This window comes from Arachis duranensis, chromosome 4 (genome assembly GCF_000817695.3).
Source record: "Arachis duranensis cultivar V14167 chromosome 4, aradu.V14167.gnm2.J7QH, whole genome shotgun sequence".
Lineage (NCBI taxonomy): Eukaryota > Viridiplantae > Streptophyta > Magnoliopsida > Fabales > Fabaceae > Arachis > Arachis duranensis.
Genome location: NC_029775.3, coordinates 84,390,366 through 84,410,008, shown reverse-complemented (window position 1 = coordinate 84,410,008; position 19,643 = coordinate 84,390,366). Strand labels below are relative to the sequence as shown.

The window sequence follows — 19,643 nt, the reverse complement described above, 5'->3', positions numbered from 1 at the left end:
TAAAGATGCAAAACAGTTCCTGAAAGATGTTGAAAAATTCACTGCTAAGAATGAAAAGGAGGGGGGAAGGAGCCTTTTGAACAAAGTTGTCTCCATCAGGTATAAAGGTAAAAGGAACATAAGAGAGTATATTATGAAAATGTCTCATCTTACTTCAAAATTGAAAGCACTAAAATTAAAGTTGTCTGAAAATTTACTCGTGTGTAAAGAAGGGTATAATTCTTACTTTCGTTTGTTCTGAGACTAGTTTAAGTTATTCACCTATTGATACTTGGTGGGTAGATTCTGCTGCTACTACTCATGTAAGTGTTACTGTGGAGCCGACCGCCAAGTAATGCTGAAGGGTACATCTATGTGGCAGACGTCAATATAGTTGCAGCCGAAGCTATATGAACTTTTAGATTATGTTTCACAAGTGGATTTTACTTGGATTTATTGGAGACATTTTATGTACCATCATTTAAATGGAATTTAGTTTCTATTTTTTGTTTGGATAAATCAGGTTATTTTTGTTCATTTGGAAACAATAAAATCAGTCTCTTTTATAATTTGAATAATATTTGCTCTGGTCGTTTGGTGGATAATCTATATAGGCTTGATTTGAATTCCTATAATAATGAAATACAGCAAACAGGTACAAAACAAAAACTAAATGAGAATTCGGCATTATTATGGCACAAATGCCTAGGTCACATCTCTAAATAGAAAATTCAGAGGTTCGTGTCGGATGGAATTCTTGGATCCCTAAATTTGGTGAACTTTGAAGTCTGCATTGAGTGCATAAAGAAGAAAAGGATAAATGAAAGGAAATTAGGTGCCGAGAGAGCTAAAGATGTCTTAGAACTGATACATACTGATATATGTGGTCTATTCTCTACTATCTCTTGGAATGGACAACAGTGTTTTATTACGTTCATAGATGATTACTCTCGTTACGGGTATCTATATTTAATTCTTGAAAAGTCCCAAGCCTTGGATGTTTTCAAGTCTTTCAAAGCTAAAGTTGAACTTCAACTTGGGAAGAAAATTAAAGCTATCAAACCTAATTGTGGTGGTGAATACTATGGAAGATATGACAGTTCAAGTGAGCAATGTCCCGAGCCTTTTGCTCCAAAACAAAGGAACCGAACTCTTAAGGACATGGTGAGAAGTATGATTAGTCATTCTTCCTTATCTGAATCACTCTGGAGAGAAGCGTTAAAGACCGCAGTGTACATCCTTAATAGGGTGCCAAGCAAAGCAGTTAAAAAAATTCCTTATTAAATTTGGACTGAAAAAAGTCCCAGTACAAGGCATTTGCATATTTGGGGACGTCCAGTTGAAGTGCGACCTTATAGGCCGCATGAAAGAAAATTGGACTCAAGGACAATTAGTTGCTACTTTGTTGGTTACACTGAGCGTTCACGGAGGTACAAGTTTTACAATCCTGCATCAAGGTCTATTTTTTAAACGGGAAATGCGAGATTTTTTGAAGATGTTGAATTTGGAGGGAGAAGGAAATATTAGGAATGTTGCTTTTGATGAGGATTCTATAACTGACAATGATCAAATCTTTGCGCCTATTATACTACAAGAACACAATGAGAATTCTACTGTAGATCCAGTTACAATACAAGATAATAATGAGAATATTATTGTTGCTCAAGATACTGCTACTGTACAGAAAAGTAATGAGAATTCTCCTCAACCCCAACCCACACAACAAGCTCAACAACCTCAAGAAGTGTCATTAAGAAGATCCAATAGAAAAGGAAAAAATCCATCTATGGTCTCAAACAAGCTTCCTGTCAATGGTATCACGAGTTTAATCAAGTCATTACCGCATATGGTTTTGAGATAAATATTATAGATGAATGTGTATACCGCAAGTTCAGTGGGAGTAAATACATATTTTTGGTCTTATGTGTTGATGACATTCTACTTGCCAGTAATGATATAGGCTTGTTGCATGAAACTAAGAAATTTCTATCGAACAAATTCAAAATGAAAAATCTTGGTGATGCCTCTTTTGTATTAGGAATCGAGTTACTTAAAGATCACTCTCAAGGTATTCTTGGATTATCACAAAAGAACTATATCAACAAATTTTTTAAATAGATATAGCATGAAAAGTTGTAGACCAATGAACACACTCGTAGCTAAAGGAGACAAGTTTAGTCTTAAGCAATGCCCCAAAATAATCATGAGAGGACAGCAATGCATAATAAACCTTATCATCAACACTGGGGAGCTTATTGTTTGCTCAAGTCTAGACATGTCCCGATATATCATTCATAATGGGAGTATTGGGTAGATACTTGAGCAATCCTAGCATAGATCATTGGATAATTGTTAAACGTGTAATGCATTATCTAAAGAGAACAAAGGATTACATGCTTACTTATAGGAAATCAGAAATTTTGGAGATCATTGGGTACTTTGATTCCAATTTCATGCCATATGGTTGCAAACCTTTGTCACTGAGCTTCGTATAGTAGATGACATTGAAAGGCCATTAAAGATTTTTTGTGACAATAAGTCAGCAGTACTATACTCCAACAACAATAAAGGATTGACAAAATCGAAGTATATGGACATCAAATTCTTATTGTCAATGAGAAAGTTCAAGAAAAACATATTTTTATAGGACATATAGGAACAGAGTATATGTTAACAGACCCATTACCAAGGGATTGAGGATTGATCCCTAAAATCTTTCATGAGCACATTGCTCGGATGGATGTCAATATTTGTGATGCCTTAGTTTAGTGGGAGTTTAATTTATGCTATATGTCCTATGACAGATATTGAATTATTTTTCTACAGAATTAAGTTGATGATTTATTTCATGTTATGTGAAATGTTCATTTTACAATATTTATTTTATGTTTGATCTTAATAAAGTTTTAAAATTAGACCAGTTGGAAATAGACATGCATGAGATCACTTGGCATGTAATTTCCATATTACTCATCTAAATTTGATCTATGTCGTTAAATACATTAGTATGGTGATCATCATGGTTTAGTCATAATATTAATGTGATAAAAGCTGTGGTAATTCTATATCTAATGTATGAGACAGACCAAATTGTTAAAGTAATAAAGAAAATAACATTCAGATGTACGCATAAAGTTTATAAGATGTGATTATGTCAAGAAAGAATATATGTATAGCTCAAGTGAGAGATTGTTAGGAAATTATTTAATTTTCTAATTTGTTTGTGGACAATACATATTTTAGTTATAATTACAAATTATGTTATTTCAAATTAAATGACTTATATAATGGTAATCTCATTTATTATTATAAATGCTAAATTGAATAAGTCATAATTATTTTTGATTTGGAATTAAATGAGAATAAGACCAAATATTATCTTTTAGAGTTTAGATAATTATCTTTTGGATTTTAGATATATTATCTTTTGGACTTTAATTACTATTTTTTATTTGGGCTTTAGGGTTTAATGGGTGCCATGCTCAAATATAAATAGTGCCTTCAGGGTTTCGGTTTCCAAGATACCAAAGCCACCTTTATCACTCTTTTCCCATCAAAAGAGTCATAATTTAGCCCTATTAGGGATACAGAAGGCTTTGGTTGAGAAAGATTGAAAGAACCACAAGACTAAGACAATCCTTCCATCAATTTCTGATTTCTGTGAGTAAAGGTACGCTTCCGCATTATGATATATTTTTGGTGATTCAATATGGATGATTTAGATCGATAAAATAATTTATTCCAACATGTTGCATATTTGTGGGATAACTTTTGTTTTTGCGTATAATGAAAAATAATATAATGTTTATATTTATTTAAAAAATATAGTTATTATTATTTTGAAATATATACCAATGTAAATTTAAAAATAGTATTACAGTATATGTATAGCATGAATTATTAAACTAATTATATTGTATGTATCACTACTCAAAATAGAATAAGTAGCCAAAGGAGTTCGTTTCGATTCTTTTGCACTACATAAAAAATACTGAATACTATCAGAAGCATCGACGAATCAGGTAATAAATCCGTATTATAATCTATTTTACATTTATATTTTTTAAACTAAATCTCTAAATGCAGCCCTCCAAGTTGGTCACCATCGCTATCAATGTACCGTACATCTTGCCACTACCATGCCAGATTAGTTTTTTGCATCGCTACTGCCTCTAGGTAACTTATTCACTAAAAAAGTTAGAGTAATTAAACCTTAAACACTAAATGATGTAATTTAATTTGTTTTGTGTTATAAAATATGTAATTAGGATGACAATTACAAATTTATAAGTTGTTAATTTTTCTCGTGAATAACATGAATAGAAAAAATGAATAACATTGTTTGTTATATTCTATTATAAAGTAATAGAATATTTTTAATTAGTTTTTAGTTTAAAACATAAAATCAATTATAAATTTTTTTTATGTTTAATGTTGATGAAAGTAAATAAACATGTAACTCTACAACAAACGCGGCAGATGGCGGTGGTAGATGGCGGCGGTTGTATAAAACTGCTGCAAAACTGAAACTAGCGGCGGTTGAAGCGGCGGCTATGCTGGGCGTTGATAGTCGTTTGCCTTTTAGCGGCGGTTATCTTTACCATTTCCGTTAACTTCGGTATTCGAACATTATATCTTTTTAAAGACTAACAGAGTATAAACTACTTAATTTCTCACTAGTTTCTTCACCATTATAATAGAAAAATGTTGTCTTTCATAAAATTAGAGTTTTCCATTAGTAATTAAATTGAGTTTGCCTATATTTTAATTTTTGATATATTCTAATAAGTTTATTTTGACAAATACGTTTGAGTTATTGTTACTTAAACCGTATCACTTGTTTTACGTTAAAAAAAATTAATTTAAGAATATATTTAATTAGGTGAACAATCTTGAAAATGAGATTTTCTCATTTAGTATAAGAACTTCTATGTTTGTATTCAAGCATAAATCTAAAAAAAATACGTAAAATATGTATAAATTAATACTAATTTCAATTGAGCATATGTTTATAATAGGCTTCTTCGAACTTATACCTTACTAATCATAAATCAATTAATTGTTAAAGTAGTAAAATAGGTAAAACTGCAATCCAAACCATTAAATTAAGGGACATAATGTAATTTGTTTAAATAAAAGGTCAATTTTCCTCGTCAATATCATATTGACCTGGCCAGAAATATTCTGTCAGGAATCTACTGCCTTCACGTGACATAGGATCTGATAAGTCATCTCCAAACCATGATTTTTTGTTCAGATTGAAGCGCTATTTTGCAACATGTACGTCATCTTCTACCTGTTGGTAATCTAAAGTTATATTGTCTTCTTTCGACACTTTATTCAGGTCAAACTGCATGGACATGTCAATGCCAGTAGAGGAGATGTCGTCTAAATTGTTTGTTGAATCAATCTCTGCCCCCATCCAGAGTGTCATTAACTATTTCACCTGAAAATTCAGCTAGAACTGAAAATATGAATCTGCATACAAAAATCTTAGTATAATCAAAAGATGCCAACAACTTCCAATTCATTAGATAGTACTTTAGGAAAAAAAGGTAAGTGTAATTTTCTAACACAGGGTTCAAAACTAAACAACAATAAACAACGATTACCATCTCCGTCGTTGACAATTTGGGTAGATTTTTTGGAAAGAAGCTCTGTAATTTGCAATTCTATAAATTTCATTTCCTCCTGTAATGCAATATCCAACTCAACTGCATGCTTGTTTGTAAAGCACATCTATATAATAAAATTGATAGTTCATTATCTTTTTCGGTCAACACTGTGTCTTTATTAAGAACTTTGTATATAATATATTTTTTACCTTCAATTCAGCAAGTATGTCTTCAGAGCTTTTTCCAGATGCACATGTCACAAAAACATATCCAAATTTCTTCTCGTACATTGATCCCCATTTATAAAGTTCCTACAAATATGAATGTTGACATTGAAAATATTAACGAAGCGAGTTTGTTATCATATTTCAACTTAACATATGTATTGATCAAATATAGTTTAAGACAAGTTTAATAGGGTATACTTGATGAACAAACCTGCATGATAGATTTGTTAGCCATTTCCAAGTATTTATTGAAACAAGAGCGTCCTGAAATAGCCTCCAACCAACACCACACATTCATTTTGTGAAACCATATCTCTCTGGCAACAGAAATTGCATGTTGCAATGAAGAGAATGGCGAGGCCATAGCCATCTTTAGCGAATGTTGTGCTTGCACAGCATGATGAAAAGTCCTTAATTTTCATTTGTCGTGTTACGCTATTGTTCATACCCTGGGTCGAGCTGTCCGACCCGGGATGTTCTACTGACAAAGCGACCAACCTGTTTGGGTCAAGACAATTCGACCTCTTTGCAGAGAGCTCGGCCAAAACTACTAGGAAAGCCCAATAAAGGGCCCAAACAGAGGAACACGACTCGAATCTAAGGGCAGCCCAAGCTTATAGAGATAAAGGCGGTTCCCTTAAAGATAAGATGATGTTGCTCAAAGATAAAGATAAGATAAGATAACTAACTTATCTTATCTAAGGAAGGTCTTTCTACACCATTATAAATACACTGGAGCACCCAGGTATAACTCATACTCTGATTCTACTCAATACCTACTTAATACCCTTGCTAACTTAAGCATCAGAGTCCCTTGCAGGTACCCACACCCTTCGGGGATGAAGGAATCAGCACCACCATCAAGTCCAACAAATCGATACAACCGTTCCGACCAGCACAGAATATCTCATCCGAGATCGACCTATAGTTTCAGGTAACCCTCGGAACATTGGCGCCGTTGCCGGGGAACCTGGAAGTCATCCCATCACCATGGCAGACGACCATGACAACGACCACACCTCATATCTAGAGGAAAGAACGCCGCATAAAAACACGGACCCCACCCCAAAAGATACTTCCCAAATCAACAACAAGAAGAACTCCCCAAACGAGGGAGCCATGGATGCATTTCAAGACCGGTTAAAACAATATGAGGAAGAAGCCCTACGCCAACGAGAGGCCGACAAGGACCTACAAAGAGAAATAAGGCGACGACGGGAATTGGAGAATAAACTCCTAAAACTTGAAGCTGATGTCAAGACGAAAGCCAGCCGATCCACTCCTGAAGATAACAACCGCAAGGAGCAAGACCCATTCACCAAGGAGATCATGAAGACGAAAATCCCAAAGGACTTTAAACTCCCATACATGACCTTATACGACAGCACTACAGATCCCGACCATCATCTCAGTAACTTCAGAAGCAGAATGTATCTCACCGATGCCTCATATGCAGTTCGTTGCAAAGCCTTTCTAACTACTTTAACAAAAACAGCAATTAGATGGTTCGACAACCTCCCTCCTAGGTCCATCTCAAGTTTCAACGACATGGCTAAGAAATTCCTGGCCAGATTCTCCATCCAAAAGGACAAAGTTAAACATGCTCTGAGCTTACTAGGAATAAGGCAAGGAGAACGGGAAACCTTGCGTAATTACATGGAAAGATTCAACAGGACATGCATGGATATACAGAACCTGCCAACAGAAGCCGCTATTATGGGCCTCATTAATGACTTACGAGAAGGGCCCTTTAGTCAATCTATATAAAAAAAGTACCCCACATCTCTGAACGAGGTGCAGGAATGAACAAAAAAGTAATCAACATGGAGGAAAACTCCCGACTAGGAGAGACCTCGAAGGCCGGATTCACCCCACGGAATAAGGATAAAGATTCCAGAAAGAAGGAAGACCGACATGGAGAGAAAATTAAAAAATACCACAATTACACCCCTCTACCGGTGTCTCTTGTGGACATATACAGAGAGGTTTGCAACACGAAAAAATACCACGAGCTCGGCCACTCAAAGGCAAAAAAAGAGGAGAAAATCGAGCTGAATATTGTGAATACCATTGGATCTGCGGGAACTCCACCAATGAGTGTTTTGATTTAAAAAATGTCATAGAAAAGCTTGTACGAGAAGGAAAGCTAGATCGATATTTGGCCACCCGTGATGATGAACAAAGAAAAAGAAGAAGAGCAGAAGATGTCGGACCAACTGCGCGATCATCTCAAACGGCAGAAAGACATGTCCACATGATACACGGCGGATTTACCGGAGGAGGAATCTCTAAATCATCTCGCAAAAGACATCTCAAAGACGTATATCACGTCGCAGGAAAGGAGGAAGCACCCGACATCCCGGCAATCACCTTTACAAAGGAAGACACATCCGGCGTCGCATCAGGGCATGACGATCCCATGGTCATCACCATTATACTGGAAAACACAAATCTTCACCGTACACTGATAGACCAGGGGAGTTCTGCCGATATATTATTCAAAATAGCTTTCGATAAACTCGGCCTAGAAGAAAAAAAAACTCAGAGCGTATCCAGACAGCCTGTTCAGGCTAGGCGATACCCCAGTTCAACCGATGGGATACATCTCACTCCACATGACTTTCGGAAAAGGAAGTCAGTCAAGAATACTCAAAATAGATTACATCGTAGTCGACGTAAGTTCAGCCTACAATGCCCAAATAGGTCGGACAACGTTAAATTAGCTTGGCGCAATAGTCTCAACTCCACATCTATGCATGAAGTTCCCAACTGTAGGAGGAATAGCTACGATAAAAGCAGATCAGAGGATGGCGCGCCGCTGTTACAACGAAAATCTAAACCTCAGAGGCAGAGGAGAAGAATTCCACACAATTGAGCTCGGTGGAGTTTAGAGGCGGAAAGAGCTTTGCCCACAACCTGAAGGAGAAATAGAGAAAATTCAGATCGGGGATACCCCGGACCAAACAACCAATATCGGCACACTCTTAAAAGGAGACATCAAAGAATCACTCATACAGTTTCTACGTGACAACGCCAACCTCTTTGCATGGAAGGCTGCAGACATGCCAGGCATAGATCCCACGTTAATGTGCCACAAGCTAGCAGTCTACCCGGGATCTCGGCCAGTACAACAAAGGCGTAGAAAGCTAGGATTAGAACGCTCTTAAGCTGTGGAAGAACAGGTACAAGCTCTACTGGAGGCAGGTTTCATAAGAGAAGTCAAATACCCGCTATGGCTTGCTAATGTTGTATTGGTAAAAAAAGTCAAACGGGAAGTGGAGAATGTGCACCGACTATACCGATCTCAACAAAGCATGCCCGAAAGATCCTTACCCGCTCCTGAACATCGACGCTCTGGTAGATGCCTCCTCTGGATATAAATACCTCTCCTTCATAGATGCATACTCTGGATATAACCAAATCCCAATGTACCCACCCGACCAAGAAAAAACCTGATTCTTAACCCCAAAGGCAAATTACTGCTACATTGTTATGCCTTTCGGTCTTAAAAACGCGGGAGCCACTTACCAAAGATTAATGAACAAGGTTTTTTCGGATCACATCGGAAAGGTCATAGAGGTCTACGTGGACGACATGCTAGTAAAGACACAAAACAAAGAGATGTTATTATCCGATCTGACACAAGTATTCAACACCATAAGACGACACGGCATGCGACTCAATCCCGCAAAAATGCACATTCGCAGTAGAAGCTGGTAAATTCTTGGGTTTTATGATCACACAGAGAGGAATCGAGGCAAACCCAGATAAATGCAGGGCCATACTCGACATGAAAAGCCCGACTTGTGTCAAAGAAGTATAACAACTCAACGGGAGGTTGGCAGCCTTGTCGAGATTCCTGGCCGGATCAACAATAAGATTTCTCCCTTTCTACGCCACTCTAAGGAAAGGAAAATAGTTTGAATGGATAGCAGAATGCGAGCAAGCCTTCCAAGACTTCAAAAGATTCCTGGGTCGACCACCTATAATAAGTCGGCCACGGGAAAGAGAACCACTCATATTGTACCTTGCAGTTGGAAATCGGGCAATAGCCTCAGCACTAGTTCGAGAAGACAACAGTGGACAACAACCCATATACTTTATCAGCAAAGCATTGCAGCTATCCGAGCTGAACTACCAGAAAATAGAAAAGTTCGCTTACGCTCTCATACTAACATCACGATGACTTCGCCCATACTTCCAGTCTCACACCATTAAAGTTCGGACCAACCAGCCCATAAAAGGGATACTACAGAAAACAGACTTGGCAGGCAGAATCTTGTAATGGACAGTCGAGTTGTCCGAATTCGACATTCAATACGAAGCTCGGACGGCCATCAAATCTCAATATCTGGCCGACTTCATTACGGAATTCACGGACACACCGGAAATCCCCACATAATGGAATTTATATGTGGATGGTTCCTCAAATAAAATGGAAAGTAGCGCTGGCATAATAATTGAAAGCGACCAGGGAACCCAAATCAAACTCTCCCTCAAATTTGGGTTCCCTGCCTCAAACAATCAAGTGGAATATGAGGCACTACTACCTGGTTTGAAGCTGGCTAGGGAGGTTGGAGCTCAAAAACTTATCATCTTCAGTGTTCACAGGTAGTTACATCACAAATAACAGGAAGCTACCAAGCCAAAGATCCCACTATGAAAAAATACTTAGACAAACCCGGGAACAGCTTGAACAACTCAGAGAGTATGAGATTCGTCACATACCCCGAGAACAGAATGCCCGGGCCGATGCACTCTCAAAACTAGCCAGCACCAAACCAGGAGGCAACAATAGAAGCCTTATCCAAGAAATTCTACAGAATCCATCAATCTCAGAAAAAGAAAAAGTCCTAGCCATAACAGGTCGTGATCAGGGATGGATGACTCCCATAATTAATTACCTCAGAACAGAAGCCTTCCCTACAGATGAAAAAGAGGCAAAGAGGTTAAAACGGAAAGCACAATACTATACCATCATAAATAATACTCTATACAAAAGAGGGATTTCAATACCATTGCTAAAATGCGTGCCGACTTCGAACACAAAATATGTCCTAGAAGAAGTACACAGTGGCATTTGTGGCAGTCACCTAGGAGCGCAGGCACTCACCAAAAAAGTACTTCGGGCAGGATTTTATTGGCCAACTCTACAAAAAGAAGCCACAGAATTTGTAAGAACATGTTCACCATGCCAGAAACATGCCAACTTTCACACCGCCCCGCCAGAGGAACTCATCAGCATAACCTCACCTTGGCCATTCGCAAAATGGGGACTCGATCTCCTCGGACCTTTCCCTCAAGGATCGGGACAAGTTAAATTCCTCATTGTAGGAATAGACTACTTCACAAAATGGATCGAGACAGAATCCCTAGCCAATGCCACAGCTCAAAGAAGTCGGAAATTTCTATATAGAAATATCGTCACAAGGTTCGGAGTTCCACACTCCATCACTACAGACAATGGTACCCAGTTCACAGACGCAGGCTTCAGAAAACTAGCGGCTGACTTGAATATAAAAAACAATTCACCTCTGTTGAGCACCCCCAAGCCAATGGGCAAGCTGAAGCTACTAACAAAGTTATATTAGCAGGGTTAAAACGGAGATTACAAGATGCAAAGGGAGCCTGGGCTGAGGAGCTTCCGCAAGTCCTATGGGCATATCGAACGACTCCACATTCTACGACAAATGAGTCACCTTTCTGATTAGCTTACGGAATGGAGGCAATGATCCCAGTGGAGGTCGAAGAAGGATCACCCAGAGTAATCCATTTTAACGAAAAAGCCAATTCCCAACTTCAAAGGGAAGAGCTCGACTTACTTCCAGAAATCCGAGAAAGAGCTCGGATAAGGGAAGAGGCGTTGAAACGACGAATAGCCTCTAGATACAATCAAAAAGTAATACAGCGGGCCTTTGCTGAAAACGACCTCATCCTAATCCGAAACGACATAGGAATAACTCGACCTGGAGAAGGAAAACTGGCAGTAAACTAGAAAGGACCCTTCCGAGTCATAGAAGTACTGGAAAAAGGCTACTACAGGCTTTCCAAACTCGACGGGTGAGAGCTTCCTAGGTCATGGCACGCCTGCAACCTAAGAAGGTACTATAGCTAGGGATGATAAAAGATCTTGGACAAGGCGCACTCTTTTTCCTGAAAAAGGTTTTTTAACGAGGCGCCCCGCCAAGACCTACAAATCACCTGACTTAGGAAATTAACTCCTCATGTATATTTGCATTCTCTTTTAATAAAATTTGTCCAGATTCTCTACAAACGCTCAAGTCATATTATTCTGAAAACATTCATCGCCCGATTATAAAGCTACAGATCGACAGAAAGTGAAAACCAAATTCACTGTGCGATCACGATAAAAACGAGGGTTAAAACCCAAATTCTACGAAATCGGCAAAGATGAAAATAGAATAATGCAAGAAGTTATAGAAAGTGATCCATAGAAAGGACCTGACAAGGTCCTAATAAAATGGATTGCTATAAAATAACTTAAAGACTGGCCGGCACAAAAAGTCGGACCAGCCGCAACAACTCAAGTTATAAGTAAAGCCCTGGAAAGAGGTCTAGCCAACCCTATAAAAGAGGATTACTATAACTTCGAAGAGTCTGACATGAGGAAGTCGGACTCCTACAAATAAGTTACAAAAGATAATCCATGAAAGAAACCTAAACAAGGTCCAAGAAAGAGGATTATCAAGTAACTCGATAGGGCCCGACGTGACGAAGTCGGCCCAGAAAGATAAGTTACAAAAGATAATCCCTGAAAGAGACCTAAACAAGGTCCAAGAAAGAGAATTATCAAGTAACTCGACAGGGCCCGACGTGACGGAGTCGGCCCAGAAAGATAAGTTACAAAAGATAATCCCTGAAAGAGATCTAAAGAAGGTCCAAAAAAGAGGATTATCAAGTAACTCGACAGGGCCTGACGTGACGAGGTCAGCCCAGAAAGATCCAAGAAAGAGGATTATCAAGTAACTCGACAGGGCCCGACATGACAAAATTGGCCCAGAAAGATGTAAAGCTACAAAAGGTAATTCCCGAAAGGGACCTGAACAAGGTCCAAGAAAAAGGATTACCAAGTAACTCGATAGGACTCGATATGATGAAGTCGGGCCCAGGAGACAAATTACAAAAATAGTCCCCAAAAGAGACCTAAATAGGGTCCAAAAAAGAGGATTACAAACAAAACTAAGCCAAAGAATCAAGCTGATCATGCTAGGACAAAATCCGAGCCTACGAAGATACCAAGACGAGTGCAAGCAGACATGATATAAAAACTACTAAGTTATGATAATAGCAAGCTTCAGAGGCCACCAAAATCAGCCCTGAAAGCTTGGAAACTACTTTGTTTTTCGACATAAAAGTTGCTAAATAAGCATCCAAAAAAAAGGGTATCAACGGTCAGTAAAAACACAATTTACAAAGATAAAGAAGTTCAAAAGCCCACAAGCCGGGCTGTCTACATTAAACAGGAAGAAAACTCAGTCAACATTAAAAGACTTCTCAGCAGCATCGACTCGGGGTGAAGGAGGATGAGTCTGAAGAGGCATCGCATCTACCGTCCAATTATCTCGGTTCAAGATTTGGCAATCCGGTTCCCTTTCTGGACGACTGATCCCAGCAGTAGAAGTCAAAGAAGCCTGCACAGCAGAAGTCTTGGTAGCAGGCAGTGAGGGACGATCATCATCATCATCATCGGGATCGTCAGGAACAATCTTACCATCCCAAACAATATTGTCCAGGCTAATAAGGGAAAGGTCGAGATCTGGCGCAAGAACTCAGAATTGCTCTTTCAGATTCTCATAAGCCACAGTAACACTACCTACAAGATGACTTTGAAGCTTGGAGTAATCAGCTTGAACAGATTCCAACCTATCCCTGAGCTCCATCACCTCTCTATAAGTAGTAACATAGCTATCCTTATGTTTTTGAGCCGTATCCTCGGCCAGTTGCGCGGTAGCCGCCAGACCAACAGCCCGGGCCTTTACCCCCTTCAGCTCCTTTTTTAGTTCGGCCACTTCCACCTCGAGCTCCTCCTTCAAACCCTTAATTTGGTCAAATTCTAATTTCGCCTCCTCCATAAAAGCCTTGGTAGCATGGATAGGAAGATCTTGAGTAGTTCGGTATAAAGCCGCTCCCATGTGTGCCAGTGTAATACCATTATGAGTAATAAAGTCTAAATGACGAAGAATGGATACATCGTCGGTAGGCATGACACCATAGGGAGCAATCTGTTGGTCTACAAACCCAACTGCATCGAAGTCAGGAGCACCAAGATTGAACGGCTCGACAGTCCGAGGTCTTTTTGGAAGAGGAGCAACTGGAGGAGCAGAGGTACCAACTGAGGTCTGAGGCGGGTCAACCAAATGAACCCGGGGAATCGGGATCATCCTCCTCGGCCCAGGAAAGCTCGGGACAGACGGCTTCGACAAAACCTAGGAGGACCCTTACCCGACCACCTTGGCCAGGACATTCTGAGCTGCGGTAGCCTTCCTCGCCTTCTTAAAGGCCTTCAGTGAGTCATTATTCTTCGACATCTCTGAAAAACAAGAAAAATACAATGACTTATGAATATCCAAAAAGAAAGCAGAAAACAAAAGACATGAGAACACGGTTTATAAAATACCCAGCACAGCACGAATCAAGGATGGATTCCCCAAAAATTTCTTGGTCTCAAGATGAGGAGGCTCCCCCCAAATATCTTCCAAAGCAGCGAAAAAGGCCTGCTCGACCTTGTCTAACATCTCCCAGGTATACCTAGACACAACTACATTCCTCTGCCACTCTAAAGGAAAACGAGGCTCGCCATTCTCATCCAGGAAGAAAGGACAAGCTCATTCAACAGCTCGGATCTTGAAAAAGTAATTCTTAAAATCATGGAAAGACTCATCATACATGGAGAAGACTTTATATCCCTGGGCCGACCTAAAAGAAATCCAAGAAGCTTTCTTTTTGGTAGTTCCAGGCATGGTCAGCACAAACAGATACAGAAAAAGGGTTAAAGAAGGATTAACACCGAATTCATGGCAAACTAGCTGAAAAATCTTAATAAAACCCCAAGAATTCAGATGAAGTTGAGATGGGGCCACGTTACAAGACCACAACAGGTCGGTCTCAAAGGAAGTAAAAGGAAGGGTAATATCCATCTAGCTAAAGAAAAAATCGTATGCATAAAAGAAAGGACGCTCCCCCTGGGTCGGAACAGGAAAGCAGACCATGTCATCAGAATCGGGTGCCACCAGCTCATAATTGCGTTCTTGATTCTCAATACTACACATCTGATGGTGTTTTCTAAGCTCCGCACAGAACTCCTGTTAGCTAGAGATACACATAGCAACACAAGGGAGTCCAACCAGTCGAACATCCCCTCAGAAACCTTAGAGGACGGCTCGACAATATTTTTGCGAGACGACATGGCCAACTAATCCTACAAATAAAAGGAAATGGGTTACTAACCCAAAAAAAATTCGGGCAATATGGAAGCAACTCGGACAACGCAACCTTAAGCAGACAAACAGTAAAAGGAAAACCCCAAGATGCACAACGAGGTCCAGGCGCATCCTTTGGAGGCAATGACAAAGTAAGGTTTCAGAAAAATGCTACAAAAACAAAACTCTCTCCCAAAGCAAACAACATCCCGAGGAGAAAAAGGCGAAAGTCAAGGAAAAGTCATCAACAAAAACAAAATCATCAATGAAGCAAACAAAGGAGCAACCTTTGTCAAAACAGCAGTACGGAAATCAATGACAAACACCAGGAAAATCACTCAAAGCATACATAAGGATGAAAGAAGACCAGGAAACAGGCATCACAGCAATAAACCAAGCACAAAAACAAGAAAAAGGTTCAAGCTTTCCAAAACATACAAAATCAGAGCGTCATCAAAAAAGAAAAAATGAAGCAGCAGAAATAAACAGTGAAGAGAAAGCGAAAACCAACCTGGAAGAAGAAAGAAAGCTTTGAAAAGGAGCAGTGTAAAATCGACCATGAAGCAGAAGCGCCGAGCAAATACCAAAGCGTCACAGAGAAAAAACGAGAATACAGGATGAAGCAGCGAAAAAGAGGAGAAGTTACAGGAAAAGAAAAACCGTCTCTTGGATACAAAATTCAAATAAAAGAACCAAGAGAAATGGGGCATTAAAAGCCCATTAATGAAGGTGTTAAAACCCTGGCATGTTTCCAAAGCTAGAGTGCTAAATGCAAAGGCGCGCGCTTTTAAAGAAACAGAAACGTGCCGCATTCAAGGAGAACTCTACAAAAAGGAATCGACAAAATGCTCGATTTCGGTTTCGCCTGAGAAAGGATCGAAGTCCTAAGACTAAAAACTCGACCTCAAAAGGAAGACCAAGCTCGAGCAGGGGCACTGTTCATACCCTGGGTCGAGCTGTCCGACCCGGGATGTTCTACCGACAAAGCAACTGACCTCTTCAGGTCAGGACAATCCGACCTCTTTGCAGAGAGCTCGGCCAAAACTACCAGAAAAGCCCAATAAAGGGCCCAAACAAGGGAACACGATCCGAATCCAAGGGCAGCTCAAGCCTATAGAGATAAAGGCAGTTCCCTTAAAGATAAGATGACCTCGCTCGAAGATAAAGATAAGATAAGATAACTAACTTATCTTATCTAAGGAAGGTCTTTCTACACCATTATAAATACACTGGAGCACCCAGGTATAACTCATACTCTGATTCTACTCAATACATGCTTAATACCCTTGCTAACTTAAGCATCGGAGTCCCTTGCAGGTACCCCCCACCTTCCGGGGACGAAGGAATCAGCACCACCATCAAGTCCAACAAATCGGATACAACCGTTCTGACCAGCACAGAAGATCTCATCCGAGATCGACCTACAGTTTCAGGTAACCCTTGAAACAGCTATCATTTTATGTGCAACAATATTTAGTAGTGATAACAACATTAGCATTAATTATATCTAATAGTTTGCATAATACGATAACAACGAAATTAATACTTCATTGTAAGCTAACTATTTCTAATAAAATCATAAAAAGATTTGGGATACTACTTTTATTTATTAAAACCCACTATTCAGTCAAGATTTAATTGAATTTTGGAAAATACTAATCGTGATATAACTATCAATCTACATACGCCATGAACATTAAGCCACACATTAATCATAAAAGACCGCTTAACAATTGTTGACTTTAACCCTAGTTCTGTTATGCAACTTCGTCAGTATTTTCATCTGCATTGTCTATGGAGTCTTCTATATCATCATCCCTGGTCAACTGCAACTCTCCAATTTCACCTGCCACTGAGAAGTTCAACCCTGGTTGTAGAGAAAAAGTAACTTTAGCTTCTTCATTATCTTCTCCCATGTCATACAAGTCTCGTGGCTTGACTTGAACCACTACACTCCATTATTTATCTACTTCATCATCCACATAGTATACAAGATGAGCCTTTGATGCCAATATGTAGGGCTCATGGTCCTCTTGATCACCGGTGTGTATCGAACGAGAAAAGTTAAACCTAGTAAGACCCAAGTGATCTTGTTTTATGCCCCTACTAGTAGTCGTATCCGTCCAAACACACTTGAACAGCACGATTGAGAATCAACAGCTGTAATTTAACTTAATTATGTCTACTATTTTGCCATAGTATGGAACACTACCAACAGCCACTTTTTTGTCACGCATGCTTGCATAACTTCGTGTATTAGACGAGACATATACTCCACTATTTTGGATTTTCATTCTTTCCTCCTTTTCCATAGTTTTAAACTTATACACGTTGACATTGTATGCCCCATAACGTGTTGCTTAAAGTATTGGTCCACATGCAAGCCATTTAATCTCGTTTGGATACTGGGTGCTCTCCATTGGAACCTGTTATCATATAACAACCATAGTTAATTTCATCAAAGGTCGTTTTATTATAGTAAATATTTTATGCTATGAAGGCAATTGGTATAATGCATACTCTTTGCTCACCTGGTGCTTGGACCATTGAAAAAATTTCTTGTGCACAATGCTGTCTATTTTCGATTGCGACCTTGTTTGATCTCGTAGCTTTCTCTTTGTTTTAACTCTAAATGAAATATATGGAATTGCAGAACATTATTTGCAAATAGTGCACGGGTTATATGATTTATATCCGAGATTTAAAATATTACATAAGATTACTTACTCAATAAAGTCAGAAACAACCTCGCAGTTGACTAGCACGTGACGATGTGCTTGAAGTCGTTCCATTTGACTCAGCTTGAAATATGTTGCAGTTTCTATCACCCTTCCAACTTTTGGAAACATGGTTTCATATGAACTAGGGAGTACTGACGTTAGGATTTTTGCTAGTAAAAAATTTTGTAAAAATATAGTCGCGTTGTGCGTATAGATTCTAAACCGACAGAAAATCCCTTCGTACAAATGTTTTGGTTGTCACAAGTAACAAACCCCTAAATAAATTGATAACCAAAGTATTTAAACCTCGGGTCATCTTCTCAAGGAATTGTAGGGAGGTGTTCTTATTATTAGTTATGAGTCTTATAAATTGGGGGTTTTGAAAGTAAGAAAGAAGTATGTTAAATGACAAGTAAAATAAATAAATAACTATAAAATAAACTCTTGGCAAGATATGAGAAATTGGAAGTCATATCCTAGTTATCCTTATCGATGGTGATGAGAATTGAGTTTTAATCCCACTTAGTTAACCTTTACTAAAGCAAAGGAAAGTCAAGTGGACTAATTAGTTTGATCCTCAGGTCCTAGTCAATTCCCAAGAAAGGACTAGAGTTATTGGAATTGAATTCAATTAGCAAAAATAGCAATTATCAATCCCGATGAGTTGATAACTCAAGAGTTACCAATTAACCAACCAAAGCCAAGAATGTAGAAAGCTAAATTAAAATCATATATCTGAAAACATCTCAATAATGTGTATTAAATAAGAAAATCAATCCTAACATGAAAAGTTCATAAGCCAATTGGGCAACACAAATCAGATACAAATAAAAGCTTTAGAGTAAACAAAAATAGAAGAGAAACATAAATTATTGAACCTGGTATGAAGAAACAATCCTAATCCTAATAGAAATCCTAATCCTAAATCCTAAGAGAGAGGTCTCCTCTCTCTCTAAAAACTACATCTAAAACCTCAAATTGTGAGTAATGATTGAATGATGAATGAATGTTCTTATTCTGCTCCACTCCCAGCCTCTAATTTGTATTTTCTAGGCCGAGAACTGGGTCAAAAACAGCCCAGAAGTCACTCCCAGCGCTTTCTGGTCCGTACAGGTCGCTGTAAGGTGACGCGGAGGCGTCATCCATGCGTTTGCGTGGAATAAGATTCGCAGATGCGTTGCGTCCGCGTGGAGCGCGCGTTCGCGTTGCCTATCTGTACGGCCACTATGAAGAATTATATATCAAATCGAAGCCCCGGACATTAGCTTTCCAACTCAACTAGAACCATCTCATTTGGACCTCTGTAGCTCAAGTTATGACCATTTGAGTGCGAAGAGGTCAGGTTGGACAGTTTAGCAATTTCTTCAACTTCTTGTATTCCTTCCACTTTTGCATGCTTCCTTTCCATCCTCTAAGCCATTCTTGCCCTGTAATCCCTGAAATCACTTAACACACATATCAAGGCATCTAATAGTAATAAGAGAGGAAAAAGATTAGCAAATATAAGGCCAAAGAAGCATGTTTTCAATCATAGCACAAAATCAGGAAGGAGAATGTAAAACCATGCAAATCATATGAATAAGTGTATGAAAGATTGATAAAATCCACTCAATTAAGCACAAGATAAACCATAAAATAGTGTTTTATCAACCTCCCCACACT

The 19,643-nt window shown here is 38.9% G+C and overlaps 1 protein-coding gene across 1 annotated transcript; it reads right to left on the bottom strand.

The window, feature by feature from the left end:
- Window positions 1–5,245: 5,245 nt before the first annotated feature.
- LOC107484802 (uric acid degradation bifunctional protein TTL-like) lies at window positions 5,246–6,191 on the bottom strand. The gene is made up of 4 exons (XM_052260584.1): window positions 6,033–6,191; window positions 5,804–5,905; window positions 5,592–5,718; window positions 5,246–5,391 (listed from the first exon to the last, which is right to left on the bottom strand). Exons 1-4 carry the CDS (start codon window positions 6,189–6,191, stop codon window positions 5,246–5,248), a joined length of 534 nt encoding a protein of 177 aa, XP_052116544.1.
- Window positions 6,192–19,643: the final 13,452 nt, after the last annotated feature.